This window comes from Pseudorca crassidens, chromosome 18 (genome assembly GCF_039906515.1).
Source record: "Pseudorca crassidens isolate mPseCra1 chromosome 18, mPseCra1.hap1, whole genome shotgun sequence".
In the NCBI taxonomy this organism is placed as follows: domain Eukaryota; kingdom Metazoa; phylum Chordata; class Mammalia; order Artiodactyla; family Delphinidae; genus Pseudorca; species Pseudorca crassidens.
In genome coordinates, this window is record NC_090313.1 from 71,209,132 (window position 1) to 71,229,513 (window position 20,382).

At 35.0% G+C, this 20,382-nt stretch overlaps 1 protein-coding gene across 7 annotated transcripts in view; it reads right to left on the reverse strand.

The window, feature by feature from the left end:
* The window catches only part of PDS5B (PDS5 cohesin associated factor B), a 197,610-nt gene that overhangs the window by 12,917 nt on the left and 164,311 nt on the right, over positions 1-20,382 (reverse strand). For 5 of the 7 annotated variants that reach the window (XM_067713458.1, XM_067713455.1, XM_067713452.1 and 2 more), the window contains exons 24-31: positions 15,775-15,898; positions 8,714-8,918; positions 6,268-6,382; positions 4,347-4,479; positions 3,886-4,005; positions 2,814-2,876; positions 2,094-2,239; positions 4-109 (exon numbers count right to left, since the gene is read on the reverse strand). In XM_067713458.1, the coding sequence (XP_067569559.1) occupies positions 4-109; positions 2,094-2,239; positions 2,814-2,876; positions 3,886-4,005; positions 4,347-4,479; positions 6,268-6,382; positions 8,714-8,918; positions 15,775-15,898 (1,012 nt within the window). The remainder of the gene's footprint in view (positions 1-3; positions 110-2,093; positions 2,240-2,813; positions 2,877-3,885; positions 4,006-4,346; positions 4,480-6,267; positions 6,383-8,713; positions 8,919-15,774; positions 15,899-20,382) is intronic. The other 2 variants (XM_067713457.1, XM_067713456.1) reach the window with 1 other exon arrangement.

The window sequence follows — 20,382 nt, forward strand, 5'->3', positions numbered from 1 at the left end:
CACCCTTACAAGATCAGAGTCGTCTCTCTTGTCACTTTTTTTCCCCGGCAAAGGTGAAGACATTGTGTAATCTTCATTTTCACTGTGATCCATTTCAGAGCTATCAAGCCTTTTAATATAGACATTTGTAATTGTTATTACAATCAAATAACCTTAGAAGTTTTTCCTTTTCCCTAGTGTAGCTTTATAACTTTATGAGGAAAAGTTTCATTCTTTTCAAAAAGTATCCGGTTTTAGTATATTTAACACCATTTGGCTATTTTCCATCATCTTCCCTTTTCATCCCTTCCCCAGATTACTATTAGCTGACTCCAAAGTGGCATTTCCTACCTCAATTCTAGTGCCTCTATTCTCCACCAATAATCTGGGCAATCTTTTAAAAGCACAAATTAGACCACTAGACTCCAGAACATCTTCCAGTTTTACTTAAAATCAAACCCAAATTCCTTACATTACCCACAAAGTCCAAACATAATCTGGGTACCTCACACCTTCATCCCTGACCATTATTCTCTCATTCCTACTCTCCAACCAAATTGATCTCTCAAACACACCTAGCTCATTCCCTTAGAAAGAATCTTAGTGAACCGATGGGATTTGGAGAAAAAAAGCAACAGAGGCTGAAAGAAAGTTTAACCAAAAGTAAAGTAGGGAAACTACAAGGCATTTGTTGTGAAAAACAATGGGAGATGAGGACTGGGTAAAACTATATATTGGTCTTGAAAACAAACAAGGGAAGCCAATTAAGATTTCCAAGCAATGGAATAACCTGAAAACATAGCATTTAAAAAAGATTATCTAGCAGTGACATGATATACCATACGCAGACAGAGGAATAAGAAAGGGAAATATCCAAATACTACTGTAATTAAAGAAAGGGAATGAATACGATGATAGCAGAAAAGAGAAATATTAAATAAACATTCTAGAGAAAAATAACTGGCAAAACTTATTAGCACAGGGGAAAAATCAAAGACAATTTTGAGGCTCTTAGCCTAGATGGGTGAATTAGATCATCTTTGATTATAACCAGGAATTCAAGGAGAAAAGCCAGTAATTTAGGAAATGAGTTGCTGGAAATGTTTTTGGTCATGTTAAATATGAGGCCATCCAGTAGAAAAATGTCTAAATGACATAGGTAAAGAACGGTCACTTAGGTATCAGCCACTAATATGCATTAAAACAGGAATCTAGAAAAAACAAGAACTTTAGATGTAATTTTTGTTTTAATTCGATTATACTATATATCATTTACTAATTTATTCATTACAAGGAAACTGATAAGACATTTTAGAATGTCTCCTCCCTTCTTTACTGATTGGTTATGAATAGTGCAAAAGACAACATAATCTTTCATAATAACTTAGCAAAATGAATAAATGGTGGCAGTTTAGCCTTGTACGAGGCTCTGCTGACAAATGGTATGCTAAGCCCCATGCTAAAACCAGTTAAAGTGTGATTTTCCTTTTTTCTTTCTTAAGAAGAAAAAAAAAATCTCCTGCAAAGCATAATTCAAAAGTACGTTTTTAAAGTATTTTTTAAACAAAGAAGTTTATATACGTACATGGTAAAAGAAATTCAAACCATATCAGAATATAAAATCACCTCCCTCCTACACTAGATTATTGTAAACACTATTAAGACGTTGTGTACTGTTCCCCAAATTTTCTATGCATATACAAGCAAATGAAAATACAAACCCTTCTTAAAAACTCAAAAATACTTTACACTGTTCTATTCTTTCCCTTTTTCACTCAATAATATATTGTGGAAACTCTTCATATGAGCTCATACCTCATCATTTTTTAATGACTATGTATTCCATTGTATGGATGAACTAGACATTTAGTTTGGAAACTAGCTTATGTCTACCAACAACAACAAGCTAAAATATGAAAGGCTAAGATGGAGTACCTACCTAAATGAGTAAGCAAATACATTTAACTTATAAATGGCTACCAGTGTTAAAATAGGAATGTTCAGCTATGCACTGATTTTCATTCACTGACATTAAATGTAAATGATGTTATTTTAGGTCTCATAGCCTTGATGGAGTCCTTAAATGTTAAGTATGGTATTTCTTATGTACTTACCTTCCTTTTATTCTTCCAGGAGAGCTTGGATTTGAGCTGCTGCTTGCATTGCTTACAGTTTCCATTCGTGATGACTTTGTCTGAGATTGTTTGCCTGCTGATGAAAGCGGCTTATTAACAGCTCCTAGAACATTGGTTGTTTTAGGCTGAAATGAAAAATGCATATCTTTCTATTTGATTAAAACCAAAAGAAGTTTAGATGTAAAGAAACATAAATAGTACCTGTCAAAGTATTTACATATACAAATCATGAAAAACTTGCCTATCCTTAAGCAAAATAAGAATAAGAATTATAAACTGAATATCACTGAACAAAGACTATATAAACAGAATAATAGTTAAGTTTCTTAGTTACCTGCAGTAAAAGGCTTACATAGGAAGTGAGAGCACATAAAATGTATAGTCAAAAATGAAAACTGATAATTAGACTCTTGCTAGGGAAGGACATAAGAGGATGTCTTTTTACTTTCATATTTTTATCTTAATATTACAAGATAAGATATTTGAAAGAACGTCTCCAGGGTTTTATCATAAGCTAAAAAACAAGTTCTATATCTCAGCTTCCATCTATATAGTAAATATAACTATTTCTTACTAGTAAATAGAAGATAATACTTTTGATATATCAATTTTTAAAGAAATACTAAATAACATAATTATGCCAACAGTCACACTAAAATAAACTACCACATAAAAATTAAAACAATTTTCAAAACATACTTTTCCAGGAGTGAAAAACGATTTCATTTCTGGAGGCAGATAATTTTTGGTGTTACTGAAGTTCTACAAACAAGGGAAAAAAAATAATAGTCAATGACTACTGAAGTACTATATCTAGGAGGTGATTCAAAAGCCAACAAAGCATAGAGCAGCTTTTGTTTTAAAGTACATTATAAAATACGTATTTGTTTAAACTAAACAGTCAGTTGAAACACAAAATTTTAGTCACTGATTTTAAATGCTGTAATAAGCTTAAACTAACCTCGTACTAATTCTAGTACTAACACAACATATTTGAGCTCTAACATGCTAGAGCTCTAAGAGCTCATCAGCAAACACATGCTTATGTAATAATACTCTCCAGGGAAGAGACTTCGTATACTCCTATTATCTTAATCACAAAAAGGTGAATGCTTAAAAGCAGACAGTCCCTTTTATTGGGTGAACTTACAGGACTGTTCTGATCTCTGTAAACTGGGTAAGACGTTAACCGGTATTTTGCTTTAAAAAATAAGAAAAAGGTAGTGGCTGTTTTCTCTCAGTTACTTTAACAGGCTTAGATGCACTATAAAACTCCAAGAGAGATTCTAAAAAACACCTTTTTTAGTATCATACAATATTTGAGTTTTCTGAGAGTGGTTTGGGAACATCCCTGTAGTGTTGCCAGGGTCTTGGGCCTGTTTAGTGTCAGTTCTCTGCTTGTTTCTTCATACCAGTTAGAAATCTCAAGGGCTTATCAGACTATCCCTATCAGCATTCTCCTTCCCATTTTGGATCAATGGCCATTATCTCATAGATTTACAAGCTTTGATCATTTTTGCCTGTGCTCTTAGACTAGCATAAAACTTGGAATACAAACTCTAGATCATCCTAACTCATCTCGGAACTTATTTGTGTCCTCCAGTTTGGCCCATATTCTGGTCTTGAACCACACTGTTAAGACTCACGGCAACCTTTTCATGACATTAGTAGTGTGTCACTTCTTGATACTGATTCTTCGTGATCTTCCCACAACCTAGTGCTGAGAATACATTTTATTTCAACTTATACAAACAAATCCTAAAATAGCTACCTTGTCAGGTTGGGTGAAAAAACGAGCTGGTAGTACTGGGTCTTTAGGAGATTCCAAACTATATGTGGTGCTTTTTGACATAATGATATTCATGGCAACATCACACACAGTATACAGTTTCTGCAATGGTATTAAAAGAAAATTAGGTACTTAAATCAGTATCCTAGACTCTGAGAATTAGTTGTAATTCTAGAACATGCATTTAGTATGCAGTTTTCAGGACAATAGTGTAAGTTAAAAGACTTACTCTATTATTTTCGTTAGTTTACTAGTAACAGCATTATTACTAATTCTATATTAATTCTATGTTAGTAAGTCTAATTACTACTAATATGAATACTACTAACTATTTATTATACTACTAACAGAAAAGACTGATGTTGTCTACAGAAGTTTCATACCCTATACTCAAATGCTTGAAATCAACATGGAATCATAACTATTTACAAAGAATTACATACTTCATTCATTTTTGCATCATCTGGTCCTTGAGCATCTTTTGTTTGTTTAATATTTTCTACCATCTTTCTGATAAATGCATGACTGTTATTTTCATTTTTAGCCATTAATATTTCCAGAACAAACCAAAGACACCTAAAAAATACCAAGAAAAAAAGAAAAAATTCACTGTTAAATACAGATATAATTCTAAATATAAATGTAATGAACTCCAGGAGCAGGAAAAATTAAAAAGAAACAGCTGTAAATCAATAGAGAAAAAAAATATGTCACATACATATCACAACGTATCGGCAATGTACGTGCGAGGTCGTAATACCCCTTCTCAAAGTCTCACTAACTTTCTTAGGGAGGCAGGTTAAAAAGAAACAGAAATGGTGGAAAGAATGAAGTGATCTTAATCCCTGGCTATGACAGGAAGGGAAGACTGCCTAAAGGAATAACTGGGCCATAGATAAAGTGAAGTCTCAAATATTCAAGACTGACTGTAGTCCTGAATGGAAGTCTTCAAGAAAATCTAACCACCTTACTCAATAGTAAGAATCTTCATCAATAAATCTGAGGAAAAAGTCATGGCTGACAACTCTGTATACTGTTTTTGCTTAAAGAAAGAAAAAAATAAAAGAAAGTGTCAGTACCTCAGTTTTAAAGTTAACTACATTAAATTCTACTCAAGAAAAAACTGAAAGTGCTTTGTCTCTGTGTTATGTAGACAGAATGGGACAGAGGGATAGCACAGAGGAGAAAATGGGAGAAGAGAGAAATGTGAAACAAGGTATCATTCTAGAAGGGAAAAAAGTAACCTTTGAGACCTCAGGCACAGGATAAGTTCTTCTGGTGTGGCTCTCTGCTGCAATGGAGATCACTCATGGCTGTACTAGGGCAATTTACAAATACCGCCCAAAATGTTTAGTAAATTCCAAAGAATATTTTATCTATTTCAAAAACTAATGTGTTCCGACAAGGAGGAGTGGCTAAAAGTTGTCATTAGTTATATAATCACTCTAACACAGAATTCATTTTGGGAAAACTAATTGCTTATTTTTTAAAAATAGAAACTGTGGCAAAAAGAGGGTAAAATCGTTTTCTCTTGTCATGAGAAAGTTATCAATAATTTCATTTTATTCTCTTGAAGCATCTCAAATATTTAACTATAAAATATTTCTATGAATCAAGAAACCAAGAGTTATTTTCCTTTAATAAGAAGCTAAAGGCATGAGAAATTAATTTATTCAAAGCCACAAAGGTCATTCTTTATTGTAACAGAAACAGGGTCTCATCCATATTTTAAAGAACTCTGGTAGTCTTACAAAGACTTCTCTAAATACCGTTATATTCCCCTATCCCACACCCAGGCATATATAGTCTTCTGGCCTCTCAACAAGAATCTTTGAAAGAACTGTTAACTGTCATAAACTTTAATTAGACAATCACCAATGAAGTAGTAAGTGGGATCAGTTGCCTGGTTATCAACTTGGCCCATTATTAAATTAGACTATTCTCTATTCCTTATAGAGGAAGATAGTAACTGCAAAGAAAATGTGCTTACTATGTGAATAAAAGAGAATATTAATTCTCCCCACATGAAAATCTATACAGTGTTTCAGAAGAAAGTAGGAAAAGATAAGAACTGGAATGGAAACTCTTAATGGGTTGCTTCAATAAAAAAGAAATGCCAGACTGGTAGAGAAATATGTCAGTAATACAGTAATTATGCTAAGTTGTTTTGGGAAATTATATAAGAAATGAAACATGAAGAGATGGTATGAAAAAAGAAAAATAAGAGAACAAATAAGGTAAAGAACCTGAAACTCCTAAGAAATGAAATAAATTTAATATACTAATTATAACTGAGATTCCATTATCAGCAAGAAAGGGAAAAAACTTTCAGAAAATATGAAAATGGGATGGAAAAAGTCTTACTCTTTAACATCTTTAAGTTGTTCAATATCCTGTACTTTGACATAATCTGGGTCATGTGCCAAAAGGTGAATTGTATATGGAACAACATACTCGGGTAGAAGAGACAATAATTTTTCTGAAAAAGAAAAAGAAAAAGAAAAAACAAAACAAAACAAAACAAAAACAGCCAGGTTAGAAAACCAAATCTTACTCATTCTCTTTCTCTCTCTCTCTGATACTATGTTTCCTGCATCCCAATAGTTTACCACAATATGACTGGAAGAAAAATATATTAAAATGTCCAGTGTTGAGGTACATCATAAATTAAGGTTTATTCATTCATCCATCATGGCCAATATTGATTTCCCTACTAAATGCACCATGTGCTGAGGCTACAAAGACAAATATTTCAATTTTCAATAGATATGGGAAAAAGTGACCCAAACTATATTCAAGACTAAGGAACATAAGATCTATTTTTTTTATTATTAGTAACTCTATGTTCAACACTCCCTTGTAAGCTACAGAGCAAAATGAAAAAAACTAGTAAATTTTTCAGTTAGTATGACACAAAAACAGGAAGTAACGGTTGATACTATTTGCTATTATTTGTAACATAAGAACAGATATAAAGGAATAGACATTGTTTCTAGGGCATTTTAAATAACAAACATCTTTTTAGTTTAAATTCAAATATTTTAATATTTTGACTGAGATCAGCATATTCCATTAGAGGTAGAATGGAAGTCCTAACTAGTTTTAATAAAGGTTACTCAAAAGACTAGGATTCATATTCTGAACAATTCTTTTTATATTTCCTCTCTCAAAATTTTAAATCAGATGTTGAATCTAGAGTATAATAATGTATGTGTCAATAAGGCACCAAGTTTTCTTTATTTCTACTGCTGAACTCAAAGAGAATAAGTTTGTGTGTAATATCATTCAGTTCAAGGTAGGTATAGAAGAAAAAAGTAACAAGGTTCAAAAGTCAGTGAAAAAGTCTGTCAAACATTTATTGAGTGCTTACTCTTTTCCAGACCTTCTATTTTTATTGGGGCTATTTTAAATATAAAGATGCATAAGACTAGATAAAAACCTCATACTAAAGCATGGACAGGACAAAAGCTATACTTCAATGTGGACAGTGCCCTAAAATAAAAATAGCTAACAACTACTGAGTACTTCTTTGGACCATGCATTATGCCAGGTGCTTTATACACATAACTTTTTAATCATAATCATAACCACCATAAGCTATGAGTAAAACTATACCAGTCTTACAAAAAGGAAACTAAAGCTCAGATTGCACAAGTAACCCGCCCAAACACAACCAGTAAATGGCAGTGGTGGGATTTGACTCCAGAGCCCTCATTTTTTCTAAGGTGAGGTAGGAACAGAAAGAAAGAGGGTCCTAGTGATGCGGTAACACCAAAACTGTATTTTAACAGATTCAAAAGGGGCAAACCACTCTCCTTCGTTTTGTTTGTTTGTTTGTTTGGACAGAAGGGGGACGCAATTTCCAGACAGAGTTGACAACAGAGAAAAAAGATGGCGATACAGATTTCAAATAATCCAGAGTACAATGAGCACAGAATTCATAGTCAGGAGTAGCTAGAGAGAAAGCTTAAAACTCAGGCTGAGGGCAAACTAAAAAGGGCCATGCTGATGAGCTTCAACTTGACCCTATGAGCAATAAGCAATCGACAAAGGTTTCAAGCAAGGAAGTGATGTGATCTCATCTGTTTTAGAAAGATAATTTTGACAGCGGTGTGGCACAGCTGGAGGTGGGTCAGAGGCAGGGGAACATTTACAACAGGGAGTTAGTTAGGAGTATATAAAATAATCCAAGTGAAATACAGCAGTGTAGGAGAGTTGAGGAGAAATATTCAAGATATCCAGAAGAAGAATTAAGAGGATTTAGTGACCAACGAGAGGAAAAAAGAAGGCGTGAAGAATGCCTCTGATTTCTGACTTGCATAACTGGATGGATTTTAATGCTGTTGATCAAGTCACAGAAGTCAGAGGGGCACAAAAACTAATAGTGTGGATGGGGTAAAGTGAGCAGATTTTAAAAAGGCACACAGGAACCCGCTATTAATGTCAGCTACAGGTGAGGACAACCAATAAAGATCGAAGACCGGTACTTTTTTAAACTAAAAGATAGTACTTAGACAATCTACATAAATGTACCGCTTACTGTTTTATTTACCTCCAAAGTCACTGATTTTTTTCCCTTGGCCTTTTAGTCAGTTGCATAAAGAGCTATGGGTTGATATTTAAATACCCATGCATTTATATTTTAAAATGACCTATTAAAAGGAAAAGCTGCTATTGAAAAACAGTAACAACTTCTTATTTAATGAGGGCAAGTTAGAATATAATAAATAACAGTAACATCATTTTGTGTTCTATAAAACTGAAACTGGCAGGATGGGAAAGTACACTTTTCATTTTCATATACGCTTACCACTAACAGCTGCATGCTGTTTCAGATACTCGCGTCTCACATTGATATTTTTTACCAGACACTGCCTGGCATGAGCTCTTCTTTCTTTTACAGGATCTTTTGCACAAAGTGCACAAATTGCCATATACTCAAGTGGAAGCCGTAATCGGGAAAGACCTTTGTGCAGTTTCTGAGCAAACACTTGTCTTACTTGATAGCATTCATCCTGAAAGACACAATTATTTAACATATTATCCACATGGTACCAAAGAGTAACAACTTTAGATATGAAATTTGCTATATCAAGTAACCAGAAGGGTAAACATAGCAAGTTTACCCACAATCACTGCTTCTGTTCACAAGACTGAAATGTGATAAGTTAATATCAAGGCTGGAGTGACCACCTGGACCCTAATAACTACCAGCTACCTGGTGTTAGAACATATTGAATGTAATCTTAAAACAGATAACACTAGTAAATATTAATCCATCCTAACTTAAATAAATGAGATGTGTAAAAAAAAAAGTTTGAACACTATCTAATATTTAGCTTTTTCGTTTGCTGAGCAAGATAAAACTGTCCAATTTATATATTTTAGTCCTATCATTTAAAAAACTATTCAGATTAAAATGGACAACTCTGAAGGCAAGAGTTACTAATTTCAGAAACATCACATTACTTTCAGTTCTATAAATGAACCAATCTGTTCATTGCCACTGTGCCGGCTTTCTTCACGCTCCCCACTCTCCTAGACCACCCACCTCCACTCTCCTAGACCTCATCTTTAACGACAGATCCTGTATCTTTCAGAAATCACTGAGGAATCTGTATCCTGCATCCACTTCTGTGCTCCCTTAGCCCTCTGTGCTTATCTCCACCACAGCCTTTAGTATACAGTATGAAAACAACTGGTTTATCTGTCTTATCCAGTGCTGTTTGTTCTTTGAAGATGAGAACGACGTCTTTATTTTTCTTTGTGCCTCTAAACCTAGCACAATATCTGGTACACAGATTATCAGAATTTTTTCTAAACTACAGGGAAAAGCTCATATGACTTTTGAGCCATATACGAGACATACAAAGACCTTCTATGACATAAAAAGACTTTCATTATTACACCTTACACTCCACCAATGAACATAACATGTGGTATGTTTCATATTATTGCAACTTTATGTTTATTTCTTCTATCGAGAATATAAATTTTGTTTTTCTTCGAAACCTAGGTCATAACATCTTGCCCTTATCATTAAATCCCTATTTTGGGTATCTTCTTTCATTTAACTTAAACTTCAGTTTATTACAATACCAAATACCCACTTTTAAAAAAGTAGTCAAGTGCAGCCACTATGGAAAACAGTATGGAGGTTCCTCAAAAAACTAAAAACATAGTTGCCATATGATCCAGCAATCCCACTCCTGGGCATATACCTGGACAAAACTATAATTCAAAAAGATACAGGCACCCCTTTATTCATAGCAGCACTATACACAATAGCCAAGATATGGAAACAACTTAAATGTCCATCAACAGATGAATGGATAAAGATGTGGTACATATATACAATGGAATACTACTCAGCCATAAAAAGAATGATACAATAATAATTCCATTCTTTTTTATGGCTAATATTCCATTGTATGTATGTGTGTGTGTGTGTGTGTGTGTGTGTGTGTGTGTGTGTATATATATATATACATACACACACACACACACACACACACACACACACACCATATCTTCTTTACCCACTCATCTGTTGAAGGACGTTTAGGTTGCTTTCATGTCTTGGCTATTGTAAATAGTGCTGCTACGAACACTGGGATGCATGTATCTTTTCAAATTAGAGTTTTTATCTTTTCCGGACATATGCCCAGGAAAGTGGGGTGGGGGAGGGATGGAGTGGGAGCTTGGGGTTAGCAGATGTAAACGATTATATATAGAATGGAAAAACAACAAGGTCAAGGTCCTACTGTAGAACACAGGGAAATATATTCAATATCCTGTGATAAACCATCATGGAAAAGCATATAAAAAAGAACATATACACACACACACATACACACATACCTGAATCACTTTGCTGTATAGCATAAATTACCACAACACTGTATATCAACTATACTTCAATTATAAAAAAGAAGTAGTCAAGCTTTCACAGAAATATTGTCTATTATCTACCCTCATAATCCACAAAAGGAAGTTAAACTTATCTCATTCCTTCCTCAGTATTACTCCTATAGGGAGAGGAATTCTCAGTATTCAATTATTTATTACAAAAATACCCAATTACAAACTATGTAAGTAAAAGTCAATATATCACAAATATATTCACAAATGAACAGACCATTCATTAAAATATTAAACAAGAGGGAGAGGAACAAATTAGGAGTATGGGATTAATAGATACAAAGTACTATACATAAAATAGAAAAGCAATAAGGATTTACTGTATAGCACAGGGAATTATACCTAATATCTTGTAATAATCTATATAGTGGAATATAATCTGCAAAAGTCAACCTGAATCACTAAGCTGGTTACACCTGAAACTAACACAATATTATAAATCAAATATACTTCAATAAAGCAAACAACAGAAACACTGAATAGCACTCAAACATCCCTCCCCCTATCCCTATCCCCTAGTTAGATACACTAGGGGGATAGAACATGTCATTCTCTCATTAAGCATCGAGGATCCAACAGTACAATGCAAATTCATTACAAAGTCAATTGTGAATCATAGCAAAGGTAGGAGAGTTTCAAAGTCATTAAAGTGATGTTAGAAAAGAACTGTCAAATCATATGCCAGGCAACTGACACATTTAACAACAAAAGATTAGAAAACTGACCACAGTGATGATACAGTATGTACATCAAAAGAGAATCATGTGAATAAAGATTAAAAGATGTGCTCCTGGGAACTGAGGAAGTCTTCCAATGTTTGTTTTTTGCAAAGATTTACCCTTTTCGTTAGGTTATAAAAAAAATATGAAGGACAGATTTATCCCTTTGACTAGGTTATTAAAAAATGTGAAGTAAAGATTTACCCTTTTGACTAGGTTATAAAAGCATGTGAAGTAAAGGATAGAGTGATACAATTTTTATCAGGAAAAATACACTCTCAAAAAAGCACACTTGATACTTTCATGGTTATACTTATAACCAATAATTGGTTCAACATAAAGAAGATGGTGTCTAATACTACAAAATATTTTTCCCAAGGATAAAGTTCTGATCAAAGCTTTTATTCACTACTAAGAAATTAATTTTAGTCTGCATCTTAAATTAAATTTTAATGTCCTTTTTTAAATTGAAATATAGTTGATTTACAATGTTGTGTTAATTTCTGCTGTACAGCAAAGTGTACTTTTTAAGTATAAATTATCCTCAGAGCTACTTCTAGTATCTTGCAAATAATTCAATTACTCTGTGTACTGCACTGTGTTATCAACACTTATTTATATTTTCTGTTCTCCTAAGAGGTTATCTTCTTGAGGGCTGTAGCCATGACTCATCTTTGCATTTACAGAACCTAGAACAATGCATAGCACATAGCAGTATACAGCAAATTTTAATGAATTGCATTCAAATTCTAAAATACCTAAGTAATTATTAAATAATTTTAAGATTATTATTGAATTTCTATTCCTCTATATTTACTTTCTATTCAAATACATGACAAAGGTCACTGAGACACAATATTGCCTTTAAAGATCTCAACTCAAGCAAAGAGAAATAAACCATAGGTACATAACTAAGCACAATGCATGTATGTACCGGAGGACTAGAGACAAAATCTGTAGCTGTAAGAACAAGAGCAAGTTTTGTGGAGAAGGCTGTGCCTGAGCCTTGATTTGCAGAAAGGGTTGGATTTGGATGTGTAGAAATGAGAGGGTGAAAACAAAATTAGAGGCAGCAAACCACAGGTACATAAAAGAAAAAAATGTTCGGCTTTGTTGAAATAAGCATGGGTAAAGGGCAGTGTGCTAAACAGAATTTTTAAATGTATATTTGGGTCCAAATATTAGAAGGGCTTGAATGGCAATGTAAAATATATGCGATTTTTTCTTTCTTACGAGTGTAAGAGCCTAAATATTTTTGACCAGGGGAATAACATGATCAGAACTGTAACAGAGAAATTTAACGAACTACAGAGAATAGCACAGTTGAGAGCTAATGATGGGTACAGCAGTAAGAATGGTTAAGAAGGTATGAATAAAAAGAGATATAATAGATATCAAAGGACAGAATTATCTGTACTTTTGCAACAAGGTGCAACTACAAGCAAATAGTCAAATATAACTCATCATTTTAGGTCTAAGAAATGCCAACCAGCTTTATTTAATGCTTATTGAGGCTCTCTGCAGGTCAGGAAAGAATAGATTTGGGAAAGATTCAGTCTTACCTTCACAGAATATGAAAGTTTGAAATTTCTGTTTAGCACTGGAAGTGGGACTGGAAACTTGAGAAGGGCCAGAAAATGTAGTCGAGAAGCATGACAAAGATCAGGAGACAAAAAACAAAGAAGAGCGTTTCAAGAATAAAGGTGCAGTGAGCTGTGTCAAATGATGCAAAAAGGACATGTATAATAAAAATTAAGATCATTGGGGCTTCCCTGGTGGTGTAGTGGTTGAGAGTCCGCCTGCCGATGCAGGGGACACGGGTTCGTGCCCTGGTCCGGGAAGATCCCACATGCCGCGGAGCGGCTGGGCCCGTGAGCCATGGCCGCTGAGCCTGCGCGTCCGGAGCCTGTGCTCCGCAACAGGAGAGGCCACAACAGTGAGAGGCCCGTGTACAGAAAAAAAAAAAAAAATTAAGATCATTGGATTGGGGGACTTAATTAGACCATTTTTGGAAAACAGTGAAGGCAAATGGCAAAATATGAGTAGTGAGGAGTGAGAGGATCAGAGAGACAAAGATACAGATTACTCTTTCTTGAGGTTTGGAGGTTTAAAAAGAAGAGACAAGCATGTGGTTTAAAGGAAAAGCATAATTAGGAAAAAGTTTTGCATAGGATAGGGTAATCTCATGTTTGTAAGTTGTGAAAATGTGCTAATAATTAACTCTGAACCATTAACACATGTTCCACAGTCAGAATTTCAAAACAATCTTTAAACTTAGGTAATCTGAACTTTGACCTTGGGAATCTGGTGACTGAGATAGTAACATAAAACAAATAGTGTGCTAGAAAAGAAAGTCTCTAGAACTTACCAAGTGTGGATGCTTTTTGCACGTAGTGGACATTTAACTAATGATCTGCACAAACTTATTACACACAGGGAGTTTCAAACAAAGCCCATCTCTTTTAACATATTTTCATACATACCTTTTTAAAAAAAAAAAAAATTTCTACTTCACAACCGACAACACCAATACACTAACAAATACCAGACCAAGAATCCAACAACTCAATGGACTGCAACTCAATGGGAGAAAATATTTGCAAATGAAGCAGCTGACAAAGGATTAATCTCCAAAATTTACAAGCAGCTCATGCAGTTCAATATCAAAAAAACCAACAACCCAATCCAAAAATGGGCAGAAGACCTCAACAGACATTTCTCCAAAGAAGATACACAGATTGCCAACAAACACATGAGAGGATGCTCAACATCACTAATCATTACAGAAATGCAAATCAAAACTACAATGAGGTATCACCTCATACCAGTCAGAATGGCCATCATTAAAAAATCTACAAACAATAAATGTGGGAGAGGGTGCAGAGAAAAGGGAACCCTCTCGCACTGTTGGTGGGAGTGTAAATTGATACAGCCACTATGGAGAACAGTATGGAGGTTCCTTAAAAAACTAAAAATAGAATTACCATACGACCCAGCAATCCCACTACTGGGCATATACCCTGAGAAAACCATAATATCAAGAGAGTCATGTACCACAATGTTCACTGCAGCTCTATTTACAATAGCCAGGACATGGAAGCAACCTAATTGTCCATCGACAGATGAATGGATAAAGAAGATGTGGCACATATATACAATGGTATATTACTCAGCCATAAAAAGAAACGAAATTGAGTTATTTGTAGTAAGGTGGATGGACCTAGAGTCCGTCATACAAAAAAAAAAAAAACCTAGGGGCAGGACAGGAATAAAGACGTAGACATACTAGAGAATGGACTTGAGGACACAGGGAGGGGGAAGGGTAACCTGGGACAAAGTGAGAGAGTGGCATGTACATATATACACTACCAAATGTAAAACCAATAGCTAGTGGGAAGCAGCCGCAAAGCACAGGGAGATCAGCTCACATAGCAGAGGGAGATCAGCTCGGTGCTTTGTGACCACCTAGTGGGGTGGGATAGGGAGGGTGGGAGGGAGGGAGACGCAAGAGGGAATTGATACGGGGATATATGTATATGTACAGCTGATTCACTTTGTTATAAAGCAGAAACTAACACACCATTGTAAAGCAATTATACTCCAATAAAGATGTTAAAAAAATAAAAAAGAGTAAATGTACAGAGATACGAAAAGTTTGAGTTGCCTGACACACGTCCCAGCAGAAGTCAAACAAAGCAATGTTCTGCCTCCCTGCTTCAGCTCTCATTATCATAAACAAATGTCTGTTTGGTGGTCTCTCTAATGCCACATTTTTTGCATTTTTATACTTTTTACTGGTGATTTTGTTGTTTAAAATAGCTCCCATGCATACTGCTGAAGTGCTGTTTCGTGTTCCTAAGAGCAAGAAGGCTGTATGTGCCTTATGGAGAAAATCTGTGTCACATAAGCTTCATTCAAGCATGAGTTACAGCGCTGTTGGCCATGAGTTCAATGTTAATGAAACAACTATACACTAAAAAAGGTGCCATTAAACAGAACCAGACAAAAAACAAAGTTGTGTTCTACTGCAAGTAACAAGAATCAACTGTACTATGTCAGCAACCCACAATTCAAATGACAGTTTTAGAACTCTAAAATGTTTCACATACATAAATTTTCCAAGAGGAGACACAAACATTCAAGATTTTTATCTCTTTATCACAGTGGACTTTCTCCTTCCTAAAAGTCAAAGACCATAGAAAGTCATGTTCTATATAGCCATTTTCCTTACATTGATAGCTAAAGCACATAGCTGATATTGTTCTAATGTGATAATTTCATGATAACAGGGTTCCTGTGCCAGCTTCACAATAGCACTCCCAGCAGCAAGTCTCAGACGTGACATATCTGGTTTACTGAAAAATAAGCAAGAAAGAATGTGAATTAGATTTCTAAATGTCTGCACAAAAACATTCCTACTTTGAATATTTAATTTTATAAAAATTCCTCTGGCCAAGGAAAAAAAAGGGTAGAAAACAATTTAGTGATACTGAACACCATATTATGCTTCCTTCACTTCTCTAAGATGGTGTGTAATGCCACAAAATTCTTCTCTTGAACATAAGTCTAGTCATTGAATTCTCTTATCCCACACAAAACAGCTTTCAGCCAAGCCTAGAACAAATATATTTGTATGTTTAGTTGTTAGGTCTTAAGTCTTCCACTACAGATTTTTTTTTAATGTGTTTACTTATACATTAGGCATAAAATATCCTAAGTTCCTAATCAGTCAACTGAAACTATGGTGCTAAGTACAAAAGAAGTGGAATGAAAGCAGGTGTAGTGGATAAAACATTACTACTTTTAGCTAGTATTCAATCTTTGAAATACCCCCAAGAGCCTATATTTAAGAAATTTTTTGCTAAATGGGACATACTTAAACAATTAGGAAATTCCTGACTAGTAAATATATTTAAACAATCGTTCCTAATACACTGACATGTTAGATGAATTACTAATGTAACTGGACTAATGTAAGGAGGGAAACTGTAACTCCTTAATTAGGATCCCCTATGTAGTTCCATAGTAAAAGATTATTATTTAATATTCATACAACAAATATGTGTCAATTTTATATACAGTACTGAGAGGGACTTAAAAGAGACAAAGCTCATTAAAAGAGACAAAGCTCAGTCTTCCAAGATCTAATGATCTAGTTGGTTTAAGACTCTTCCTTTATCTTTCTAAGGATTTATTTATTGAATGTAAAAATATTTATTGAATGTATGCCAACATTAATAAGGTTCTGAAGTTACAGGTCCCAGAGGTGCTTTTCAGTTCATCAACAGCAATATTCCAAGTAGTTAATATAAGGTAAATCACCCAACCACTGCTAAGGAAAGTCTGATTTTTCTTGTTGGAGTTTTTTTAGTACAAATAAAAAATAAATAATTACAATACTTTACAACTACGTTTTTGAAGACCCAGTTTAAAAACGGAGACCCAGTGAGTGCTCCTGCAGCGGGGACATGTCAGGTCTTAGCAGCTGCAGGCTCTGTGGGCATGTACACATGGGGGCTGGGCCAGGCTAGGGTCTGAGCTGCCTCCATAGCTCCCACAGTGGGTCCAGGTGCACGACTACTGCAGTCCTGAGACCTGACTTCAGTGGATCTGCACTGGTGGCCTTGTGGAAACAACTCCTGAGAGACACCAGGGACAACTGCTGGCATACCCACAGTTGAGGTGGGGCCGAGGGCAGTACCAACAACAGTGTACTTTGTGAGTCTGCACAACAGGTGAAACGTGACACAAAAGAGCACACTCAGTTGAACAGCTCCAGTGGAAGAACACTCAGTGGCTCCTCTCCCAGTGGGAGCATTCCAATCCCACCTACCTTGCACCACAGCTTAGAAACGTTATCTGGGGCTTCTACTCCAACAACTAGGGAGCAGACCCTGCCCCGACAAGGCAATGACAACCACAGAGCAAAGAGAAGGCCCTGGTCAATATCCTGTGCAGGCTCTGGTCACCACAACATCAGTCACACCTCCTATCAAGGGGATAATGGCCAGCATACACTGAGGAAAGAGGTGGCAGGCATCCATACTAAAAACAGCCCTCACACCAAAAAATATTAAACCCACACAGGCTACACAGGGACATTCCCACATAAAAATACCCTCCAAGACCACAGTATATAACTGTTTCTCCTAAACTCATAGAGCAAGAGAAATATAAGTAAAATGAAGAAGCAGAGGAACCATTCCCAATTAAAAGATCAAGAGAAGTCCCCTGAAAGAACAAACAATGAAACAGACTGCTTCAATCTAATAGACACCAAGTTCAAAAAGGAGATAATGAAAATACTGAAGGAATTAAGAAAGGCTATAGACATAGATGCAGATTACTGTAAGAAGGACCTAGAAACTGTAAGGAGGAGCCAAGAAAAAATGGAGAATTCATTTGAAGAGACGAAAGCTGAACTAAAGGCTATGAATAGCAAAATGAATACTGTAGAAGAAGGAATAAGTGATGTGGAAGATAGAATAATGGAAATCACCCAGTTAGAACAGCAGACAGAAACCCAAATGAAAAAAAGAACAATATAAAGCGTGTCAACCTACGCATAATAGGGATTCCAGAACAAGAGGAAAGAGAAAAGGGGATTGAAAATGTATTTGAAGAAATTAAGGCTGAAAACTTCCCAAGTCTAAAGAAGGAAACAGATATCTAGATACAGGAAGCAAAGAGGGTCCCAAACAAGATAAACCCAAACAGACTTACACCAAGACATATTATAATAAAAATGGCACATGTTAAAGATAAAGAGAGGACTCTACAGGCAGCAAGAGAAAAACAAAGTGTTAATTACAGGGAAACCCCCATAAGACTATCAGTTGATTTCTCTACAGAAAGTTGCAGGCCGGAAGGGAATAGCAAGATATATTCAAGGTCCTGAAAGGGAAAAATCTGCAACCTAGGATACTCTACCCAGCAAGATTATCACTTAGAATAGAAGGAAAGATAAAGAATTTCTCAGACAAACAAAAACTAAAAGAATACAGCAATACTAAACCTATCCTAAAGGAAATGCTGAAAGGTCTTCTCTAAGTAGAAAAGATGTAAGGATCTATACGAAAGAGAAACTCATAATTGGAAAGTAAATCACTTAAATAAGCAAGTACACAGATTAACAAAACATCAAAAAATTTCTGTGAAAGCGATGATTACCACAATGAACAGCAAAAGTGTGAACATGAAGATGTAAAAGAGGACATCAAAATCATAAAATGTGGTGAAGTAAGAAAACATACATTTTTTTTTTGAATTTGTTTGAGCCTGTATGACTACCAGTCTAAAGCAAGGAGATATAGGAAAAGTGTTAACGTATTTGAGAAACAGGGCAACCACAAATCAAAAACATACAAGAGATTCACAAAAACAAAGAGAACATAAGAATAACACAAAAGAAAATCATCAAACCACAAAAGGAAAAAGGAAAAGAAAGGGACAAAGAAGAAATATAAAATCAATGGGAAAACAAGGTTTAAAATGGCAATAAATACATATCTATCAGTAATTACCTTAAATGTCGATGGACTAAATGCTCCAATCAAAAGACACAGAGTGGCAAATTGGATAAAAAAAAAAAAAAAAAAAAGAGCCTACAATACGCTGCCTACAAGAGACCTACTTTAGGGCAAAGGAGACACACAGATTGAAGTGAGGGGATGGAAAAAGATATTTCATGCAAACAGAAATGACAAGAGACCGGGGGTCAAAATACTCATATCAGACAAAACAGACTTTAAAACAAAGGCTATAAAGAAAGATAAAAAAGGACACTATATAATGACAAAAGGATCAGTACAAGGAGAGAATATTACACTTGCCCACTTATATGCACCCAATATAGGAGCACCCAAATACATAAAACAAATACTAACACACATAAAAAGAGAAACTGACAGGAATACAATAATAGTAGGAGGCTTTAACACCCCATTCACATCAATGGACAGATCTTCAAGACAGAAAATCAATAAGGCAACAGAGATCCTAAATGATACAACAGAACAGTTAGACTTAATTGATATCTTCAGTACAATACATCCAAAAAAAGAATACACATTCTTTTTAAGGGCACATGGAACATTCCCTAGGAGAGACCACATACTAGGGCACAAAACAAGCCTCAACAAATTTAAGAGTATAGAAATTATTTGAAGCATCTTTTCTGACCACAACGGCATGAGACTAGAAATCAACCACAGAAAAAGAATGAGAAAAAAACAATTACATGGAGACTAAACAATATGCTACTAAAAAACCAACAGGGCAACGATGAAATCAAAGAAGAAATTTAAAAACGCTTTGAGGCAAATGACAATGAAAACACAACCATACAAAATCTATGGGATACAGCAAAAGCAGTTCTTAGAGGGAAGTTCATAGCAATACAGGCCTTCTTTAAGAAACAAGAAAAATCTCAAATAAACAACCTAACCCACCACCTAAAAGAATTAGAAAAAGAAGAACAAACAAAACCTAAAGTCAGCAGACTAAAGGAGATAATAAAGCTCAGCGAGGAAATAACTAAAATCGAGATTAAAAAACAATAAAAAAAATCAATAAAACCAAGAGCTAGTTCTTTGAAAGGGTAAACAAAATTGACAAACCTCTGGCCAGGCTCACCAAGAAGAAAAGAGAGAAGACATAAATAAACAAAATAAGAAATTAAAGATGAGAAATCACACCTGATACCACAGAAATACAAAAAAAAAAAAGAGAGAGAATACTATGAACAATACTGTGAACCTAGAAGAAGCGGACAACTTTCGAGAAACATACAGCCCACCAAAACTGAATCAAGAAGAAACAGATAACTTGAACAGGCCAA